The sequence below is a fragment of the Sylvia atricapilla genome, chromosome 6 (genome assembly GCF_009819655.1).
Source record: "Sylvia atricapilla isolate bSylAtr1 chromosome 6, bSylAtr1.pri, whole genome shotgun sequence".
Taxonomy (NCBI): Eukaryota; Metazoa; Chordata; class Aves; order Passeriformes; family Sylviidae; genus Sylvia; species Sylvia atricapilla.
The window spans coordinates 4,693,860-4,710,920 of NC_089145.1; the positions used below are offsets into that span (position 1 = coordinate 4,693,860).

The 17,061-nt window shown below is 45.7% G+C and overlaps 1 protein-coding gene across 1 annotated transcript in view; it reads left to right on the forward strand.

Annotated features, from left to right (window-relative positions):
• Nucleotides 1–9,431: 9,431 nt before the first annotated feature.
• Nucleotides 9,432–17,061, forward strand: part of MPPED2 (metallophosphoesterase domain containing 2) — a 103,922-nt gene continuing 96,292 nt past the window's right edge. Inside the window, exons 1-2 of the mRNA XM_066320514.1 lie at nucleotides 9,432–9,651; nucleotides 14,585–14,827. Coding sequence (XP_066176611.1) covers nucleotides 14,700–14,827 — 128 coding nt within the window. The 5' untranslated portion in view covers nucleotides 9,432–9,651; nucleotides 14,585–14,699. The remainder of the gene's footprint in view (nucleotides 9,652–14,584; nucleotides 14,828–17,061) is intronic.

Consider the following 17,061-nt stretch of genomic DNA (forward strand, 5'->3'; position numbering starts at 1 on the left):
CTGGAGGAGCTCTCTGTGGGTGCACAGCTGGGGTAACACTCATCTCTGGGAGACCAGAGCTCACCCAGAGGCAATGCCACAGGACTTTTCTGCTGTACCTGCTCACGTCCTGAAATAGATACAGAATCGCAGCACAGGGACTCTTACCACAGTGTAACCAGAACAAAGTATTTGAAGAAATGGAAATTAAGCAGTTTGCAGTCTATGGCAATCTGGTGGCTGGTGGGCTTTAATCATTGATTTTTGCCTTGTTAATTTGGCAGTATTGAACGTGGGTAACTGTGGCGTTCAGACCTGACAAATCCCTGGAAAAGAGCACACTAATGAAAATCCATCAGAAAATAAGGGAATGCTTCAAAGTAGCAGGAGTGTGTGCAGGTGGATTCTAGACTGAAGGAATCAAAGCACGGACTGACAGCAGTGATCTCATCCCTTACTGTTCATTGGCTCACACTATTCATTTTGATAGAGACCCCAGATATGGAGAAGTAATTTACGCTTTATAGAACTCCCATATGTGGGAAATTTTCTTCTTAAGCTTACAGAGGGCTTTATGACAGGCCAAACTCGAAAGAAGCCAACAACAGTGAATAAAATAGTATGGTTTAATAGTTTTTGCATATGAAACAGCTGGCTAAAAAAATCATGTATACTTAGTTTTTTATATCCGTGGCTAATGTCTAATCTCAGAAATAGGAGTTTGATCTCAAGGCAGGGCAGAATGTGTGCTCTTTTCAATCTTATCAATGTAACTAGAAGTGAAGTCAAGGATTTCAGTGGGATGAATGTGATCCTGCGTGTTCTGCACCCTGACCCAACAAAATTAAGTACAGCCCTTAGTCCAAAGCTTGGGCAGAAGCTTAAATATACATTTGTCCAGCCTTATTCTAGATTTGACCTTCTTAAGATTAACAGTTTGTCCTAAATGGGAAAAAAAATCACTGTCAGATTATTAGCTTATCTTGCTTGTGGGTAGAGACACAAGCTGATCTGGAAAAGTTTTGTGTCTGGTTTTGTTTTAAAAGCTGAAGCGTTTTGTAGGCTTGGCCCTATACTGGATGTATCACCGGGCTTACGGAAAGTTGGAACTGAGCCCCTACTTTTTCCTTTGTCTTCTGCATTGCCATATTTGTGGTTTTAACTTTTTTCCTTTTCACTTCTCCTTTCCTGAGGTGAGACATCTCAGTGGATAGGTCACTGTTGACAACGAGGTTTGTACAAACAGACCCTCAGCTTCTGTCATCCTGTCCCAGCTACTGCCAAAGCCTGTGCTGTGTGCAAGTCTGAATGAACTGCAGGAATCCACAGGAACCCTCTCCAGGGGCACACAGAGGTACCCTGGTTAAATTCTAGTTGAGACTTACAACTGAGTTTATAAGCTGGTTTTCTTTGAGAAGGCAGCTTTTTGATTGCAGTTTCGAGTTGCAGTAATAACGTCACAAAAGATGGAATTGGGATCAGTAGGTCTGGGGAAGGAAAGAAACACCGAAAGGAGGCTCCTCAACTGCATAGTTTGGGTTAACCAATAGAAAAAATTACTTACACAAAGGTTTTGAGGTCACCTCATGGGAAAAGATATCAGAACCCACACCTAGATTAGTTTAGAAACCTGAATGAATAACCAGAAAGTTCTCTCAGGGTTCCACTTACCATTTTTCTACTAAGCCTCCTAAGTGTATATTCCGTAATAGAAAGGAATCATCTAGATATTTGTTAGCACAGCTTTCTAATTAGGCTTATTTATAGTTTATCTGAGTAAGTCCATGTGCAGAAACATCTCATTATGATTCTCTCAAAACATGATATAGGACATTCAAGAGATGTTTGTGTCTGGTCATTTTCCATTTTGTGTTTTCTGGCATGCGTGTGTCCTGGTGAGATTGAAGGTACAGTTTAGTTAAATTTTTGAGTTTTAGAAGCTCGTGCTTGGTGTCCACTGCTTGATCTTGACATTGTCTTTTGTCCATGAAAATGTTGATGACTGCAATAAGTATGAGAAAAAAATATTTTAATTTATAGTAGCACTGTGTCTGTTATTTGTGTGTTGTGTTTTGTTTCGTTTTGTTGTTTATTTGTGTGGGTTTTGGGGGATTTTTCTGTTTGGTAGTTGGGGTTTTTGTGAGGGTTTTTTTTTTTTTTTTGTTGCTTCCCAGTCTTTGCTCAGCTCTCCCAGCACACTGTGATGTGTCAGGAGGAATAACATATAGCTTGCAGTCCATCATCTGCATTCCCTTTGCATTAGGTGTAACACTGGCATGAAAATCAGAGCCCCTGCTCCAATTTTTCCAGCTGTCTCTGTCTCCCTGTGATCTTTTTGTACAAATTCTCTGGCAAGTCTATGAATGTGCACGCTTATATCCCTTTCTTGGGCATACATGCACATTTTTCTATCTTACAACATGGGTAAAATGAAATAGAATAATTTATTTTTTCCCGGTATTTTGTGTGTGTTTACTGATGTAGGCAAACATCAGTAAACAAAACATACATATAATATAGAAAAATTACCATACCTTCTTTCTTTGTCCTCTTGCTCTCAGATTTCTATGTAAGTTTGTTTTGTTTTCATTCCAAATGTATGAATAAAGCAATATCAGGATCTTTTCACTGCCATCTTCAGGCCTTATTTATACTTTTACAGCTTCAGAAATTGTTAACTTTTAGGCAATAAATGTCATCTTACTTCTGAGGTTACGTTTGTTTTATTCCCCTCAGTAATATTATTGCTTTAAAACCGTAATATGTTTTCTATTTTGGTGTTTTTCTGTTGCCCCAAGGGACTCAAGCTATAACTAGGATTTGCATTGGCCACGGTGCTGTTCTTATTCTGCACATGGTTATGGGTAGACAGGCAAGAGTGCCAGGGCTGAACTTGATACTCTATCAGAACAGCTCGTGCCAAGATTTTGGGCTTGAACAATTTGGAGGAGACATTATGTCACTGTCTCCGTCAAGCGAATTTGAACGGGGAAGTTGTACTGTGTTTTGGGCATGTGTTTCAAAAATAACAATTAAAATAATTTCTTGTAGGTTTCCTTAATTTTTGTGTTTGCTCGCTGGTTTCCCAGCCTTTGCACTGCGTTGCATGTGTCCTGGTGGTGTTTCTGTTTCATTCTTTTTCAAGCGGATTTTGATGACACTGATTTAGCAGTTTCTCACAGTTCACTGCTCCAGTTTTCATCAAATTATACTTGTAGTTATACTAGACACTTTCATCATCAATTTCCATATGCCTCAAAGACATGCAGGGACCAGTTTGCCAACACTGAACTCAAATACCAGACAATAACTGGAATACAGGATTTCTTTTCCCAGGGTCTCTGAAACAAAGAGTGTAAAATCCCTCTGTTCTTAGCAAGTGTTTTCAGCCTGGATGCATTTAAACTCCAGACAATAACTGTTATGGGATATTGATTTTTAAATGCCAAATCAAGGGATAAAAATGAGCATTGACCAGAGGTGATACTGTAGGATCTTCATTCCTTCCCAGAATCCTGTCTTACATGATAGCACTGCCTGTGAATTTAAGGTCTGCTCTTTCCCCACAGAATGGGAGGATTTGTAAGCAACATGAGCTGTATTTTCTGTACAGCAGAGCTTGATAATGATGATAATTAACACACAGTAAAGATTTTGGCTTCAAGCTCTCAGGTTTATGTGTACCTTCAGATCAGCAGTGTTACCAGGGACATAAAAAGTGACAAGGCTTCTGAGAAAGTCTTTCCCTTCATTTAGGGACTCTTGGTTGCTCAGATTGGAAAGATGTCCTTGTAGGAACACCTGACATCTTTAAAGGCTTTCTGTTACGCTTGTCCTGCAGTTTTCTATAAGGACAACACAGTTCTGACCCAAAGGGAACCTGGATTCCATAAACCAGAACTAGATGCAGATTTGCTGGAGACCATGGTTCTTACTGTCTGTCAAAAGCACAAGGTTAATTATGTAAGGCACGAAGTGAAGCTCTATGTGTTTAGATGTAAAGAGGTTAACTCTGAGTAGCTGTTGACAATAGTCATCATCATCATCAGATGAATTTGCCAGTAAATCTGTAGTCTTCAAAAAAAAAAAAAATCTCCAAGATAGCACAGGAGTAATACTCTCCTGCACTGCCATGTTAACTGCTTTACTTGCACGGAGAAAAAATATCTATTTCGGTTTTGCAATTTACTTTCCATGTGGAATTTTGACAGATTTTGAGAATTTCATACATGACTTTCCATGCCATAGGGACCTTCTCTGAAGAACAGAAGAATTTTTCTCTGTCTGCAGGAATTTCAGTTTGTGGAGCTTGACATCTGAAAAATGCACTCAGTGTGATAGAAAACCACTTCACTGAATCTTCTGTCTAGAGTCAGAAGGACATGGGTAGAGTTAGAGTGTGGACAGGAGGCCATCTGCTATCACTGTGACTCCTCAGACTCATGGGGACACAGTTCATGTTACATCCAGGAACAGAAACAGTGTGTGACCACGCTCCGCCACAGGACGAGATAATCTGTGTGATGAAGAGGGAAGGGAGTTAAATAAGTTAAAGGTCAAAGAGAGGAGAGGTTTGTCATACACTCTTCTGTAGTACTAATGCCTGTTTTCTGACAGACCGTCAGGTTTTGGAATTGTTTGGTACAATGAACTTTGAGTGCCTGAACTGCAGGTGAATGAAACTGAGGGTTTTCTCATGCACTGGCTTTGACTCAATGTGTTATAAACCAATTAAATGATAAAATGACCTCTCGGGGAAAAAGGCATCCACCTTCTAAACAGGTAAATTGTTAAGCAATACATAGGATGTTAAAACACCTCACGTTACTCCCACAGTTGTGTTTTCCCTGCCACAGCTCATTGACCAGAGTGTGACCCCAAAAACCTTTCCTCGTAGTGTGCCCTGAGCCTCCAGCACCTGGGAGTTCCTGCAGTGATGCCTTTGCAGTACCTGCTCTCCATCAAACAACACTTGGATCATTATGTACATACAAAACTGAAGTCACTGCCTTCTCTGTTATGAAGAAATAAATCACCCATGTATCCTTCTTAATTTTGAAAAAAAGAACGTTCAGTGGAATGTTCAGGAAAAAAAAAAAAAAAAGGAAATTATTTCCTTTTCACGTACCTTGACTATCAGTTACATTGGGAATTTTTAGAAGGACAAACAATTCACCTCCAGCTGGGTTTTTTTGCATCACTTTATTTCTACAGAGGGTAAGTAGAAAAATTCCAATCAAATTTTATTTAATTTAAAGGGACAAGGCAGCAGATAAGTGTTATCCTGTGACAAAGTTGTGGCCCATCAAATACAAAAAGACTGCCCAAAGGGCTACTAGTAATATTTCTTTCAGTAATCTTACCTGATGCTCTATCAGCAGAATAATGACGTGCTCTTCTGTGTCTGCAGATTGTGACAGAAGGCTCAAATTTCACTTCCTTTTGGCAATTGTCATCTTCCTCCAAAAGCTGGTGTGTTTCCATGGAAAGGCTGTGGGGTTTTTTCTGAAGATGTAGTGTTTGCTGGAGAATTAAACTGGTTGGTTTATGGGCCCTGTTTGCGAGGGGAAAAAGTCTGATTCATAATGGGACAGATTACAAAAATCCAAAGGCATGAGGTTTGGGGTTTTTTTCAGCTTTTAAGATGCAATTAGCTGCTAGTTCCAGTCTGCAGTTTTGTTAAGAAGCTCTAAGAGCTAAAAAAACCCAATTTGCAAAATTGGAATCCCACTGGTTTGGATTTTTTTTTCCGGTTTGTTTTTGTTTATAAGCAATACTCTGTTTTTCTGTTGTTTCCATCCATATTGCTGGCCAGTATGCATAACAAATGCTCTGTCACTTACGGCCTACAAGTGAAAGAAGAGAGCAATGGAGAACTCTAAATCTACCCGACTAAATTCAGCAGATTTGCAACGTTGTGGGGCTCAGTGGGGCATGAAGCCTAAACTAATGCAGTTTTCTTCTGTTGTCATCTGTTCCACAGTTAGGGAAGGATTTCTGCTTTAACGAGGGGAACGAGGCTGTTAAGATACAGTTTTTGGCAGAACTGCCCTGGTCTATGCTGCCATGTGATGATTCCAGTGACTTTTGGTGAAGATTGCTCCCAGTGGCTGTCCACTTCCTAACTTTCTTAAAATGTTAGGAAATTAAAATACGCATTGTCTAGTACTGTACCAGCATGTCCCAGTCTCTGCAGGCTGAAACTGAATTGTCTGCTGTGCAAATGAGAACCCTTGGTGCTCTGGTGTTAAACTGGCTAAAAAATCCAGGAAATTGAAAAAACCAACCGAAACTCCTCTTGTACTTGTGTCCAAAGGAGAAGATAGTGAGAAACTCTGGCCAGTGTGTGCTGCTGCACTGCAGGCTGGGGCACTGTACTGTGCCAGCATAAGCATCCAGAACACTGCTGTGGACTAGACTGGGGAGCCGGTCTGCCTCAAAACCCTCCCTGCCCCTTTGGAAGGAGTCTTTTTAAATACTGGATTTGTTCTTCGTGTGTGGTTTGCATGTGTTTGAAATGTTTTTTTTTTTTTTGGTTTGGTTTGGTCTGAATTCCTTTCTGTGTAAAAGATCTCTCAAAAAAATCTGATTATTTAAGGAATGAGTGCTCAGAGGTGGACTTTAAATTATATTTTCTTGTACTGCTTTACAGATACTTATTTTCTTCAAGAAGAAAATTTCTTCTTGAAGTAAAGAGCAAAATTAGGTAGGTGTCTGTGGTTCATGGTGTCTGACCTGCACTGTGTGTGTCTCATAAGCTGTTAGCTCTGCCCTGTGCTTGGCAGAAACTGGAGGCAGTGAAACCTATGAAATGTATTAAAGATGACATAATAGATTGTGAAGAATGTGTGTGCTTTTCTGGATACTATAGTGTTTTATATTTTTTAACATGCATCTCCTGAATCTGTATATTTGATGATATTAATTTTGGATTTGTACAAGTGAAAAAACAAAATCCAGTGCCAATTCTGAATGTGGCTAAAGTTTCATGTATAACATATCCTTTCACTATCATTAATAGGAAATTCACTGTTTTGAATTTCACACAGATAGAAAAGTCGGTCCTGTGACACTCAAACATCTCATTTACTTTTTTAGGTTTTCTGAATTTATCTCTGAAACCCTCTTGTCAAGTGCATGTCAATAAACACATGTTCCAGCCATAATATAGATATTTTATTTTTGTGCACTTGCATTTAAATGCTGCTTTTGTGAATTTGAGAAGAAAGGCAACAGAATTCAACTCCTTTCCTCAGAAAACCCTTTAATCAGTTTACATAAAATATCTTGTCCTTCTTTTTAGCAACTCTGGGGCCAGCACATTTCTAAGGTGAGTGAGTACCTCTTTGGAAAGCATACCGAAAACAAGTAGTTTGTAAAAGGGAAAAGTTCTGCTGTGTGCCCTTAACAGAAAATGTTCCAGAGTTTGTCCAGTCATAAATTAACAAAAATGCTCCTGATGACTGTATTACAGGTGCTGTTGTTGTGAGCACGTAGTATTGTAAAAAAGGTGTGACCTTAGGATCAGGTCCCACTCTGGATTCATATGAGCAAAACCCAAGTACCACAGCCTTTGAGGCCACAGGGCTCGCTGTGTATGAGGATAGTGAGGCAGGTGGGTGCTCATTTCAGTACCAGGGCTCTGAGACACCAGGGAAATGTCTGATCTCTCACCAGGTACCAGAGAGAAGGTCAGTGAGCTTTCTAATTCCCAGTCCAATCCCCTTCCCAGTCTTCTACCCGGTTCTTTCCTCTGTGCTAGGAGCTCCTTTCTGTGGTGCCAGGGTCTCCAGATGTATAAACCCACAACTACAGGAAAAGTCCTTCTGCTGTGACTGTGGAGAAGGGATGCAGCAGGTTCAGGGTCAGACCTGCTCCCCGTCGCCTCCCTTCCCTGTTCCTGTTCCTGAAGCTGGTCCTGGTACCAGGGAAGCTAACCTGTTCCCTTTCTGCACTGAGTTGCTCATCTCTCTCCCTGTCTAGTCCCAGCAGGAGAACTGGTGCAGTTGTGAGGTGGATTGGACGAGGACACTGAGCCACACCAAACCAGAACATTTTTCCCTGGTGCTGAATGGATTGGTTTGCCAGGTGGGGTTCCCTGTTCTCACCAGAGGATGAGTGCAGGGACAGGTGGGGGAGTGGGCTGCATGCTGGATGGCTGGTTTTACAGCTGTGTCAGAGTAAGTCAGCTAAAAACATTTGTGCAACTACGGCCTCAGACTCTGTTCCAGGGAAAGTTTCCCTGGAAATGTTGCTTTGATTTGGGTAGGAGGACGACTCATGTGTGGGCCATTTTGTCTGAAACAGGAATTTTCCTTTGGTGGTTCACAGTGCTCGCTTCTATCAAAAGCGATAATGACAAGAGTAAAAAAAAATCAGACTGAAAGGGTAATAAATTTGGAAAAAAAAGTCTTACGCCATTTAGTCTTTTTCAGGTTAATTTTTCTTAGTTTGCCATGCTTCTAAACAGGACGATCCATCCCAGTGGATTTCTGCGTGGCAATACAGAAGACCCTTCTCATGGCTTTCAGCAACAAAGAAAACCTGCCTACCTGCTGTGCATATCTGAAGGTTGGCTAGAGTCAAAATTACTTATTTAATATATATAGGTCACTCACTTACTATTAGAGGCCTGCTATTTATTTTCTGTCCGCTCGACTATTCAAAAATATTTGGTTCTTTCGTTCTTTTGTTCTTTCTCCTCGCTGTAATATATTTTTGGAAGTCTACCCTTTCCAATCGCTGTCTTGAAAGTAAAAGAACAAACCCGTCTAATCTTTACTTTGTTACTGTTGTGGCAGTTGACACAATTGCCGTGGTTTTGGCGGGGGCGAGAGGAGGGAAGAAAAAAGGGGGTGAAAAAAAAGACAACAGCCACATCCCTGATTGTATTTTTCCGCAGAAAAGCCCCAGTTACCCTAAGACAATGTTCGGCCTCAAAGGCGAACCCTGGTGTTTCTGGTCGCCGAGGTGAGCTTACCTACAAAGGACCAGGGCACCGCATTAACACCCAGTGGCGAAAGGTGCGGCGGAAGATGCGAAACCCCGTTTCGAGGATTTGGGGTTTTTAATCGTCGCTGTTATTACTTATTTATTTTGTCACCTCTGTGGGCAGCGGAGGGGCCGATGGGCCATGCGTGTCTGTGCGGGCGAGCCGGGCGCTGCCCCTCGGCGGGGAGCGGTCCCGGTGGGCTCGGCTCCGCGCTGCCGCTGCCCGCCCGCGGCCGCCGGCACCCGCCGTGACCCGGCAGAGCCGCGCTTCAGCCGCCGCGGCGTGGGGAGGCTGTGCCGCGCTTGGGAAATGCAGCAGCGCTCGCTCCCTCCCTCCTCCCTGCCCGGGGGGGTGAAGTGCGAGGCAGCGGGAGGAGCCGCGCGTGTGTGTGTGTGTTGTGTGTGCGAGCGGCGCCGTGGCCGCCGTGTTTCCTGGTGCCTGCTCCCTGACCCCAGTGGCAGCCCCGATCACTGCACCGCGCCCGCCCTCGCCGCCGCCCCGCAGCCGCTCCCGCAGCCGGACCCGGAGCCGGACCCAGGGCCGCCGCCGCCGCCGGGCGCCGCCGCGGGGTCGGGCGCAGGCTCTGCCCCGGCCGCGCCCCCGCAGCCCCATGGAGCGGCCCCGCCGCCCGCGCTGAAGGCATCCCCGACCCGCCCGCAGCGGCAGCCGGCGGAGGGAAGGTGAGCGGCCCCGGGCCGGTGTCGGGAGCAGGGGGGCACGGCGGGGGCAGCGGCGCACAAAGCGGCGGGTTAGAGGTGCCGTGTCATGGGCGAGAGCGGGGAAGGAGGGGGGGCCGGGCGGGCAGGAGCTCCGGCGGCGGCGCCGGGTCCAGCCTCCCGCGAACAATAATGAGGATAAACCCGGCCGCCCGCGCTCCCGCCGCCCCCGGCGCGACCGCCCGAACCCGCCGGGTCGGGTCGGGTCGGGTCGGGTCGCGTCGGTGCGGCGGCAGCGGCGCTTCCCCGCAGCCGAGGCGGCGATGTCGGCGGCGCTGAGCGAGGCTGCCCTGCCCCGCTCCCCAGGCCGTGCCCCCGCTGCCCTCCGCCGCTGCCCGGCCGAGCGCAGGGGCGGCCGCGGGCTGGCGGCGCCGGGGCCGGCCCGGGGGCGGGGGCGGTGTGCGGGGCCGGCGCGGGCTCGGGCCGGGGGCCGCGGCGGCGGGGCCGGGAGGGTAGGCCGGGGAGCATTGTGCTGGCTGGGGCCAGCGGGCGGGCGGCAGCCGGCGGGCGCAGCGCCGAGGAGCCCGGAGGGCGCGGGGACGGGGCTGCCGGCGCGGAGGGAGCCGGGGATGGGGGCGAGGGGGGGGGGACACGCCGCAAAAGTAAGGAGGGAAAGGCGGGTCGGTTCGGCGTTCCCCGGCGGAGTTGCCCCTCTCCCTTTGGCCGGCGGAGAAGCCGCTCCGAAACCCCGATCCCAGAGGCCTCAGACACTTGGGAGCCTCTGGAGGGTTTGGGGGCGCGGCGCGGGGTCGGCACCGCAGGAATAAAAAGCGGCGGGCATCAGCCGCCCGGCCCCGCCGCGCTCGCCCGCGGCCGCTGCGGAGTTCACGGCATCCGTCCCCCGAGCATCCTCCCCCCGCCCCCCCAGCCATTTCGGTCCGCGGCAACTGCGGGCACGGGGGCGACGTGAACTTTGCGCGGCGCGGCACGTAGGGCGCAGACGGGGCAGAAATGCCCCCCGGGGCCGCGGGGCGGGGGCAGGGCAGGGGGCGCGGGGCGGGGGCTGCGGCACACGCCGGGACGGGGCCGCGCCGGAGCCATTGGCCACCCGGAGCCATCAATCAGCGGAGGGCGAGCCCGGCGCCCCGCGGGGCCGCGGCCGGGGCGGCCCGGGAGCCGGCGGCGGGCGGAGGTGGGGAGCGGCCGGAGCCCAGGTACGGGGGGTCGGCGGCGGGGAAACGGGGCGGGGGAGTGTCGGGCTCCGGGCCCCCCGTGCCTCCGCCGGACTCGATGGGTAGCCGGAGCCCGGAGTTGTCGGCAAACTGCAGCGCGGCATCTCGGGGAGCGCGGGGCCGCTGGCGGATCCCCGCGGGGCCGGGAGCGCTCCGGGGGCTGCGGGGGCTGCGGGGGCCGAGGCGCGGCCCCGGGCGGGTTCGTGCCGGAGTAACAGCGGCGGGATAGTGCGTGTATCAACAGAAGGTGTTGACACGGGCTTAACCCTTCCCGGCTCAAGCCTTTCAGCGTTGTCTGCTACAGCCCGAGCCCAGCTAGAGGCAAATTTTTGAAATTCAGATGAGGAAGGCGTAAATATTTTATTTGGGGAAATGGGTTTTTCGCGTGCCTTCGTGTGCATGTACATACGCAGAGCTCGTGTGAGCGGCTCTCCGTGCAATGTAGCGTTCCATTGAAAATGACTTACCTGTGCAGATTTCGTGGCAGTTTTTTTTTTTTTTTTTGCCAGGGCGGCAGTGTACAGGTTTACAATTAGCTGCACCTAAGTTTGGGTCAGCCCTGTTCCGAACGAGTGCCGGTTTATACCTGTAACACTGAGCAGATGTGTACAATGGCACATCGCCTGTCTTGCTGCCGCTACAGATACGCGCTGGAAAAGGATAACAGCCTGTATCTGGGAAAATGCAACATGCTGAAAAAAATCATCATGTAGATCTTTAATGCAGTCGTTCTTACTTAAAACTGCCTCGAAAGGCGTGGAAGATAGTACACATTGTTGCTACTTGATAGATGGGGAAATCCAACTTTTTTTTTGTACTCATCTCCTGTGTGTAACCTTCAAGTAGTGCTCAGAGCTGGAGAAAGAAGAATGGTAGCAATTCGAAGAAGTCTTTTTTAATTTCTTTTTTTTTTTTTTTTTTTTTTTTTAAATCTTGGGCCTAAGATACATTTGTTTTGAAGTTTTGAAGTGTTCAGCTTCTTTCTTCTATTTTCTTCAGAGACGTTCACAGTAAAGAAGGTAATAATTAGATACTTCTGATAGTTGAGCTGCAGTACTCTATGGAGTATGGAATGGAAATTAAGAGAATTGACACAGAAGCCAGCTTCAAATTATACATTTTTTTTATCCCCAGTCTGGCGTTTGTTGTTGATTTTCATTTTAAAAGGATGCTTTGTTCAGCTTTGTCTCAATTTAAGTAGAGATTTATTTTTAAGATTAAAGATTAGAACAATGGGAAGCAATTGCAGCTTATACACTTATAGTCTTACTGAGAGTCAACTTAAAAGTATTTAATACAGCTGTTTAAGTGTCCTCTTGTCATTTGTTTTATGCCAGTTAGTTGTAATTTCTTTCTGTAACATGGACTGTTACAAACATTGTAAAAAATGCCTATTATCTTTATGTATAATTCATTCTCATGAACAAATTAGATTTTTCTTCCATGAGTGAACTATAATATGAAATTTAATGTTCTGACCTTTCCTATGCTGGGTTGCTGAAAACAGTATCATTTAGCTTTCCTGAAAGCCCAAGCATAATTTTTCTTGTTGGTTTAAAGTATTGTTTTATATTGTTGTTTTTAATTGTGGAAAAAAATTACATCACACATGTAATTTTCACACTACTTCTTAATATATGCAGGCTCTAAAGTTCTTACAGTGTAAAAGAAAAACTCCATTTTTTTTTCCCCTGGGAGCTCTGATGGCCAGCATTCTCGTTAATGACAGTAATTTTTTCTGGCAGGAAGATGTTTTCATTTGTATTTACTTTTCAGTACAGGGCAATTATGCTGCTCTGCGATGTGCACTCTTCCTAGTTTCTAGCTCAAAAGAACTGCAGTGCTTGGAACAGGACTGCAGTTTGAAGCAGGTGTTGCGTTTTACTGTTATGCAAAATAACACTAAAATATAATTGTAAAGGAAATTCAGGAAACAGCTGCAAACTTGGCGTGGTAACCACTACATTATGTGAGCAGTTGTTGCAGCATCTTACATCGCATCTAGCGCAGCAAAGATTTGTTTCAGCGAAGCTCACCACTGCTTGTTTTCGCTGCTGAAACCTTGTTCTCACAAGAGAGGTCCACTAGGTCTCACAGGGGAAGACCAGACTGTAACCACAGTTACAGTGCTGTGCCATCTCTGGTGACACCTTTTAATTGATGCTTTATGTTTTAGGGGTGTTGTTTGTTTGTTTTTTAATATCCTTTTTTCCTTCCAATGCTAAGGAAGATGAAGGATAGACTCCAGTTACTGGAATGAAGGTTGCAGAATGTCTTAACCCAACTAACATATGGAAGCCTACATAGGCCTGAGGTGGTAAAATAGTAAAATAAATGGCCTATAGCAGGCCATCTGCCATTTGCAGAGCGTTTTCATCGTGCTTCATGCCAAACTGGAAATTAGTCTTTGTATTAAAAATATATTTTGAATGCAAATCAAAGATTTCAAATGCTGAATGTTACACATGGCAAACACATTTCTACCTAGGAGCTAGAAAAGTCCAGGGAAATTGCACTGGAAAAATATTGCTTAGTTTGATGCTCAGGGCTCAAGTCATTCTCTTCTCGTTCCTCTCTCTTTGTCTTCCCTGTAAGGCACTGATTTACTTGTGTAAAATGTACCCCAGATATGAGAAGTCCCCTCTTGCATGTGGCAGCTAAAGGGAGGAATATCAATGGGTTTTGAGTGTCGTGGTCTCATCTAAGTCCTTGCAGCGAGTCCCAGCTGAGGATCTGCCTCGTAAACGGGGCTTTTAAAGAGTTGCTTATCTTAAAAGTGCTCTTCGACCATCAGCTGGTGAGTTTTCACAGAAGGCAAGGCAGCTGAGGTACCCTCTGTTCGCTGACTGAAGGAGTCGAAGCTTAGATTTTAGGCAGGAAACTCAGCGGAGCGTGTTTGGGAGGTTTCTGACTCTTGGGTTGTGCTAATATTGCGGTACACATCCAGTCCTCAAGCAAAATACGCTTAAGAGCACTCTGGAGAAGTGAAAGATAGGGATGCCCAGTAAGGGAAGAGCCTATTTCTTTCATCTTACGCAGAAATATTTATGTGTAAAATTGCGCTTATGTCTGATACATCATTACTGTCTGGTAACAGTGAATCCAAACCAGTTTCAGTGCTAGTGAGCTATAATATGGATATTTTGTTAACATTGCCTAGATACTCGCCTTTCTCTGGACACGTAAATACCTTGATTCAAAGGTATTTGGGCATACCTTTTGCTATGCAATTGTAATATGTTCTTTACATCAGTTTCTTGTAAGTTTCTCAGTTGTTAGTGTTCTAAAGCTACAGCAGCACCTTGAAAACAAGTGTGCATATTTGTGGAAAGTCATTTGTCCTTCAGCAAGCTGGGTCCACTTGTGAGTTTTCATGGTTGCAATTACCACGAGATGTTATTTAAATTAAAGGACAAGAAATGGGGAGTATTTAACTGGAGCTTTCAACACAGGTATTTTATTCCCCCTTCCCCCACCTCCTGAAGATAAAGCCTTACTTTAAGCATTCATCCTTTGGATGTGTCTAATGATGATGGAGTTGGATGATGAGGTAATTAAAAAGAAAAACGTGAATAGTAGTGCGTGAAGAGGGGGTAACGGGTACATCAAGAATATAGCAAAAGATCCGGAATTTGAATGGGAATCAGGAAAGCCTAGAGTAGTAGGTCTTTGCTGCTTCCATCCCATGGCTTATAGCTGCGTGTGCTGTGTTTGTCTCCTGGCAGAGGTCACGGAGTTGATGCGGAGCTGCTGGGACTCAGGAGCTGCCCGGACCACAATGCCCTACCCTGCCCCTGGCCTTGGGAAGTTGTGAGCTGCTCATGTCCATAAGGAGGAAGGATGGCTCATGGAATTCCTTCACAAGGCAAAGTTACCATAACGGTGGATGAGTACAGCTCCAACCCAACGCAGGCGTTCACACACTACAACATCAATCAGAGCCGCTTCCAGCCTCCGCACGTGCATATGTGAGTATTCCCGGCCTGTGTGCCTGCTGTGGGCCAGGACTGCTGCTCCAGGAGTGGCTTGGAAAGTTGGTCCCGGGAGGTGAAGAGCAGGACGGTTCCCGGGTCTCTCAGGCCGTGTGTCTGAGGGCTGGAAGCCGAGTTCCCTCCTTCCCTGGAGGTGCCTGTGCCCCAGGCGCCGTGCCACCACCTCCTCGGTGGAGCTCGCCCCATCTTCTCAGCGTTGTCGCTTTACTGATCTCCTTTAACTCGCCTGAGGGACCCATTGCTTTAAGATTTAACTCCCTTCCCCCAGCCCTTACACTCAGCTGCGAAATAGGTCTAATTGGGACTAATTGTCCCCCCCCATGAGTGAATCCTTTGTCCTCCTGGTTGCGAGTGGAATGTGGAATGCGGCACACGTTCCACTCACAACCTGGCGCACAAAGGAGTCGGGGGCTGCCCCGCAGTTCCTCCCAAGAACTGCGAATTCTCTCTTCTGAACAACAGCCCTGGCCCGAATCAAGGGAACCGTGGGAATTGGGGAGCTGCAGGTTCCTTCCCTCACCTCCTTATTCCTGGGTATTGTGGCACCCAGGGTCGGCACCTGGCTACAATGGGCTGCTTGCTTAGCAAAGAGCTAAGCACCAGGGTCAACTCTGAATTTCCTTCCCATTGTTTAGTGGGGTTTGATCTTTATCTGTTATTTATGTGCAGGTTCTTTTTCTCCTGCCATTAATAGACTGAAAAGCACGTGAAACTAAAACAAAGCCGACATCTCTTGACATCCTACGAGCCATTGTTAGGCAGGATTTTGAACCATGTCACACTATTGAATTTGATAAGGATTTTGCATAATAAGGGGGGAAAGTTGTATGGTGCTTCATTGCATTTTTGTTATGTAGAAGCCTGCCGGAAGAGTCACAATGTAGGAGTTCAGCACCTTCTAATAGGATTTCATGTGGTTACAATGTTCCTAAAAGGCAACTTTAGGAAGGATGCTGAACAGTGTCTGTCGGGCATTCACTTTTCAAGGTGAAAAACTTCCCATTAATTGCATTTGATTTATTGCTACCTCGATGATGTAACTTTGATTTTAGAAACACTTCCATGTCTTGGTTCACTTTTCAGACCTTTCATCAGCAAATTTCTGTTGCATGTTTTGCACTCCAGGCTGTGCTTCTGATATTAAGTATAAATCTTTTTGAGAGAATAAATTCAAAGCAAACACAAAAGAAAATCACAAAGCAGTTTTAAATAACACCATCCTATTGACATTGACTTCAGTGGGAGCTGAATTTAGGACTAAGTGTGGTATTCCACACTGTAAGAATTGGTAGGTTTAAAAATCTCTCAGACAGACTCCTCTAAGGAATAATGTATCTCTTAAATGATACTAACTTGTTTGGTTTCTTGAAAGATACTTGCTTGGAGAAAGTTTGTAGTGGAAATAAAACCTGAAACTTCAAAGTAGGGTACAGTGACAGTATTTTAAATAATTTGTAACTTAAATAGTACAACTTCCCTAAAATGAAAAATTTGGTTTCACCAGAGGGGATGACACATGAAAGAGAGATCAAAATTTCAAAAAACTGGGAATAGTCCCAGATTCACAGTGGAAGAAGAGAGAGCAGTGTTCAAGTGCAGGTGAGTTCAGGTATAGGTCTGGATAGCAAATGACAGGTTGTAGAAAACCTGTTGGGAAAGAGAAGAGTGGATCATTCCAGGTGGGTAGAGGAAGGCAGGGAAGTGAAGATATGAGTGTACTGAGGGTTGTGTGATGTAAGAACAGGAGAATTGTTTCTGGGGAGAGGAGACTCGATTATGTGGTAGCTTCAGATGGAGTCTTTATTTGTCTTCTTAACGTATTGTAATGGAAGTTTTGTGTGTTTGTCTGAAAGAGGTTGTCATCAAGTGAAAATCTTAAAAGAAAATTGGGTAAAAGCAGTATTAACAAAGAAACCATGATCTTTTTACCCTGTTCTATCTCTGTTAGTGCCACATTGCTGCAGCTGCCTGGATTGATTTGATTTGGTTTTACAGCCTGCTTTTCTTTGTTGCTGTCTTTTAAAGTAATGCATGTGTGTGTGGTTTGTTAGTTTCTTTTTTGTTTTGTTTTTCCTAAGAGGGAGTTTGCAGAGCTTTTATTCTCTAGTGAGAAACTGATTTCAAAAATCACAGGAGGAGGAGAATTCAGTGAAGGAACATGGGAGCCCAGTTTTGTGACACGCGTGTGAACAGCAGGGCAGTGTATTGCT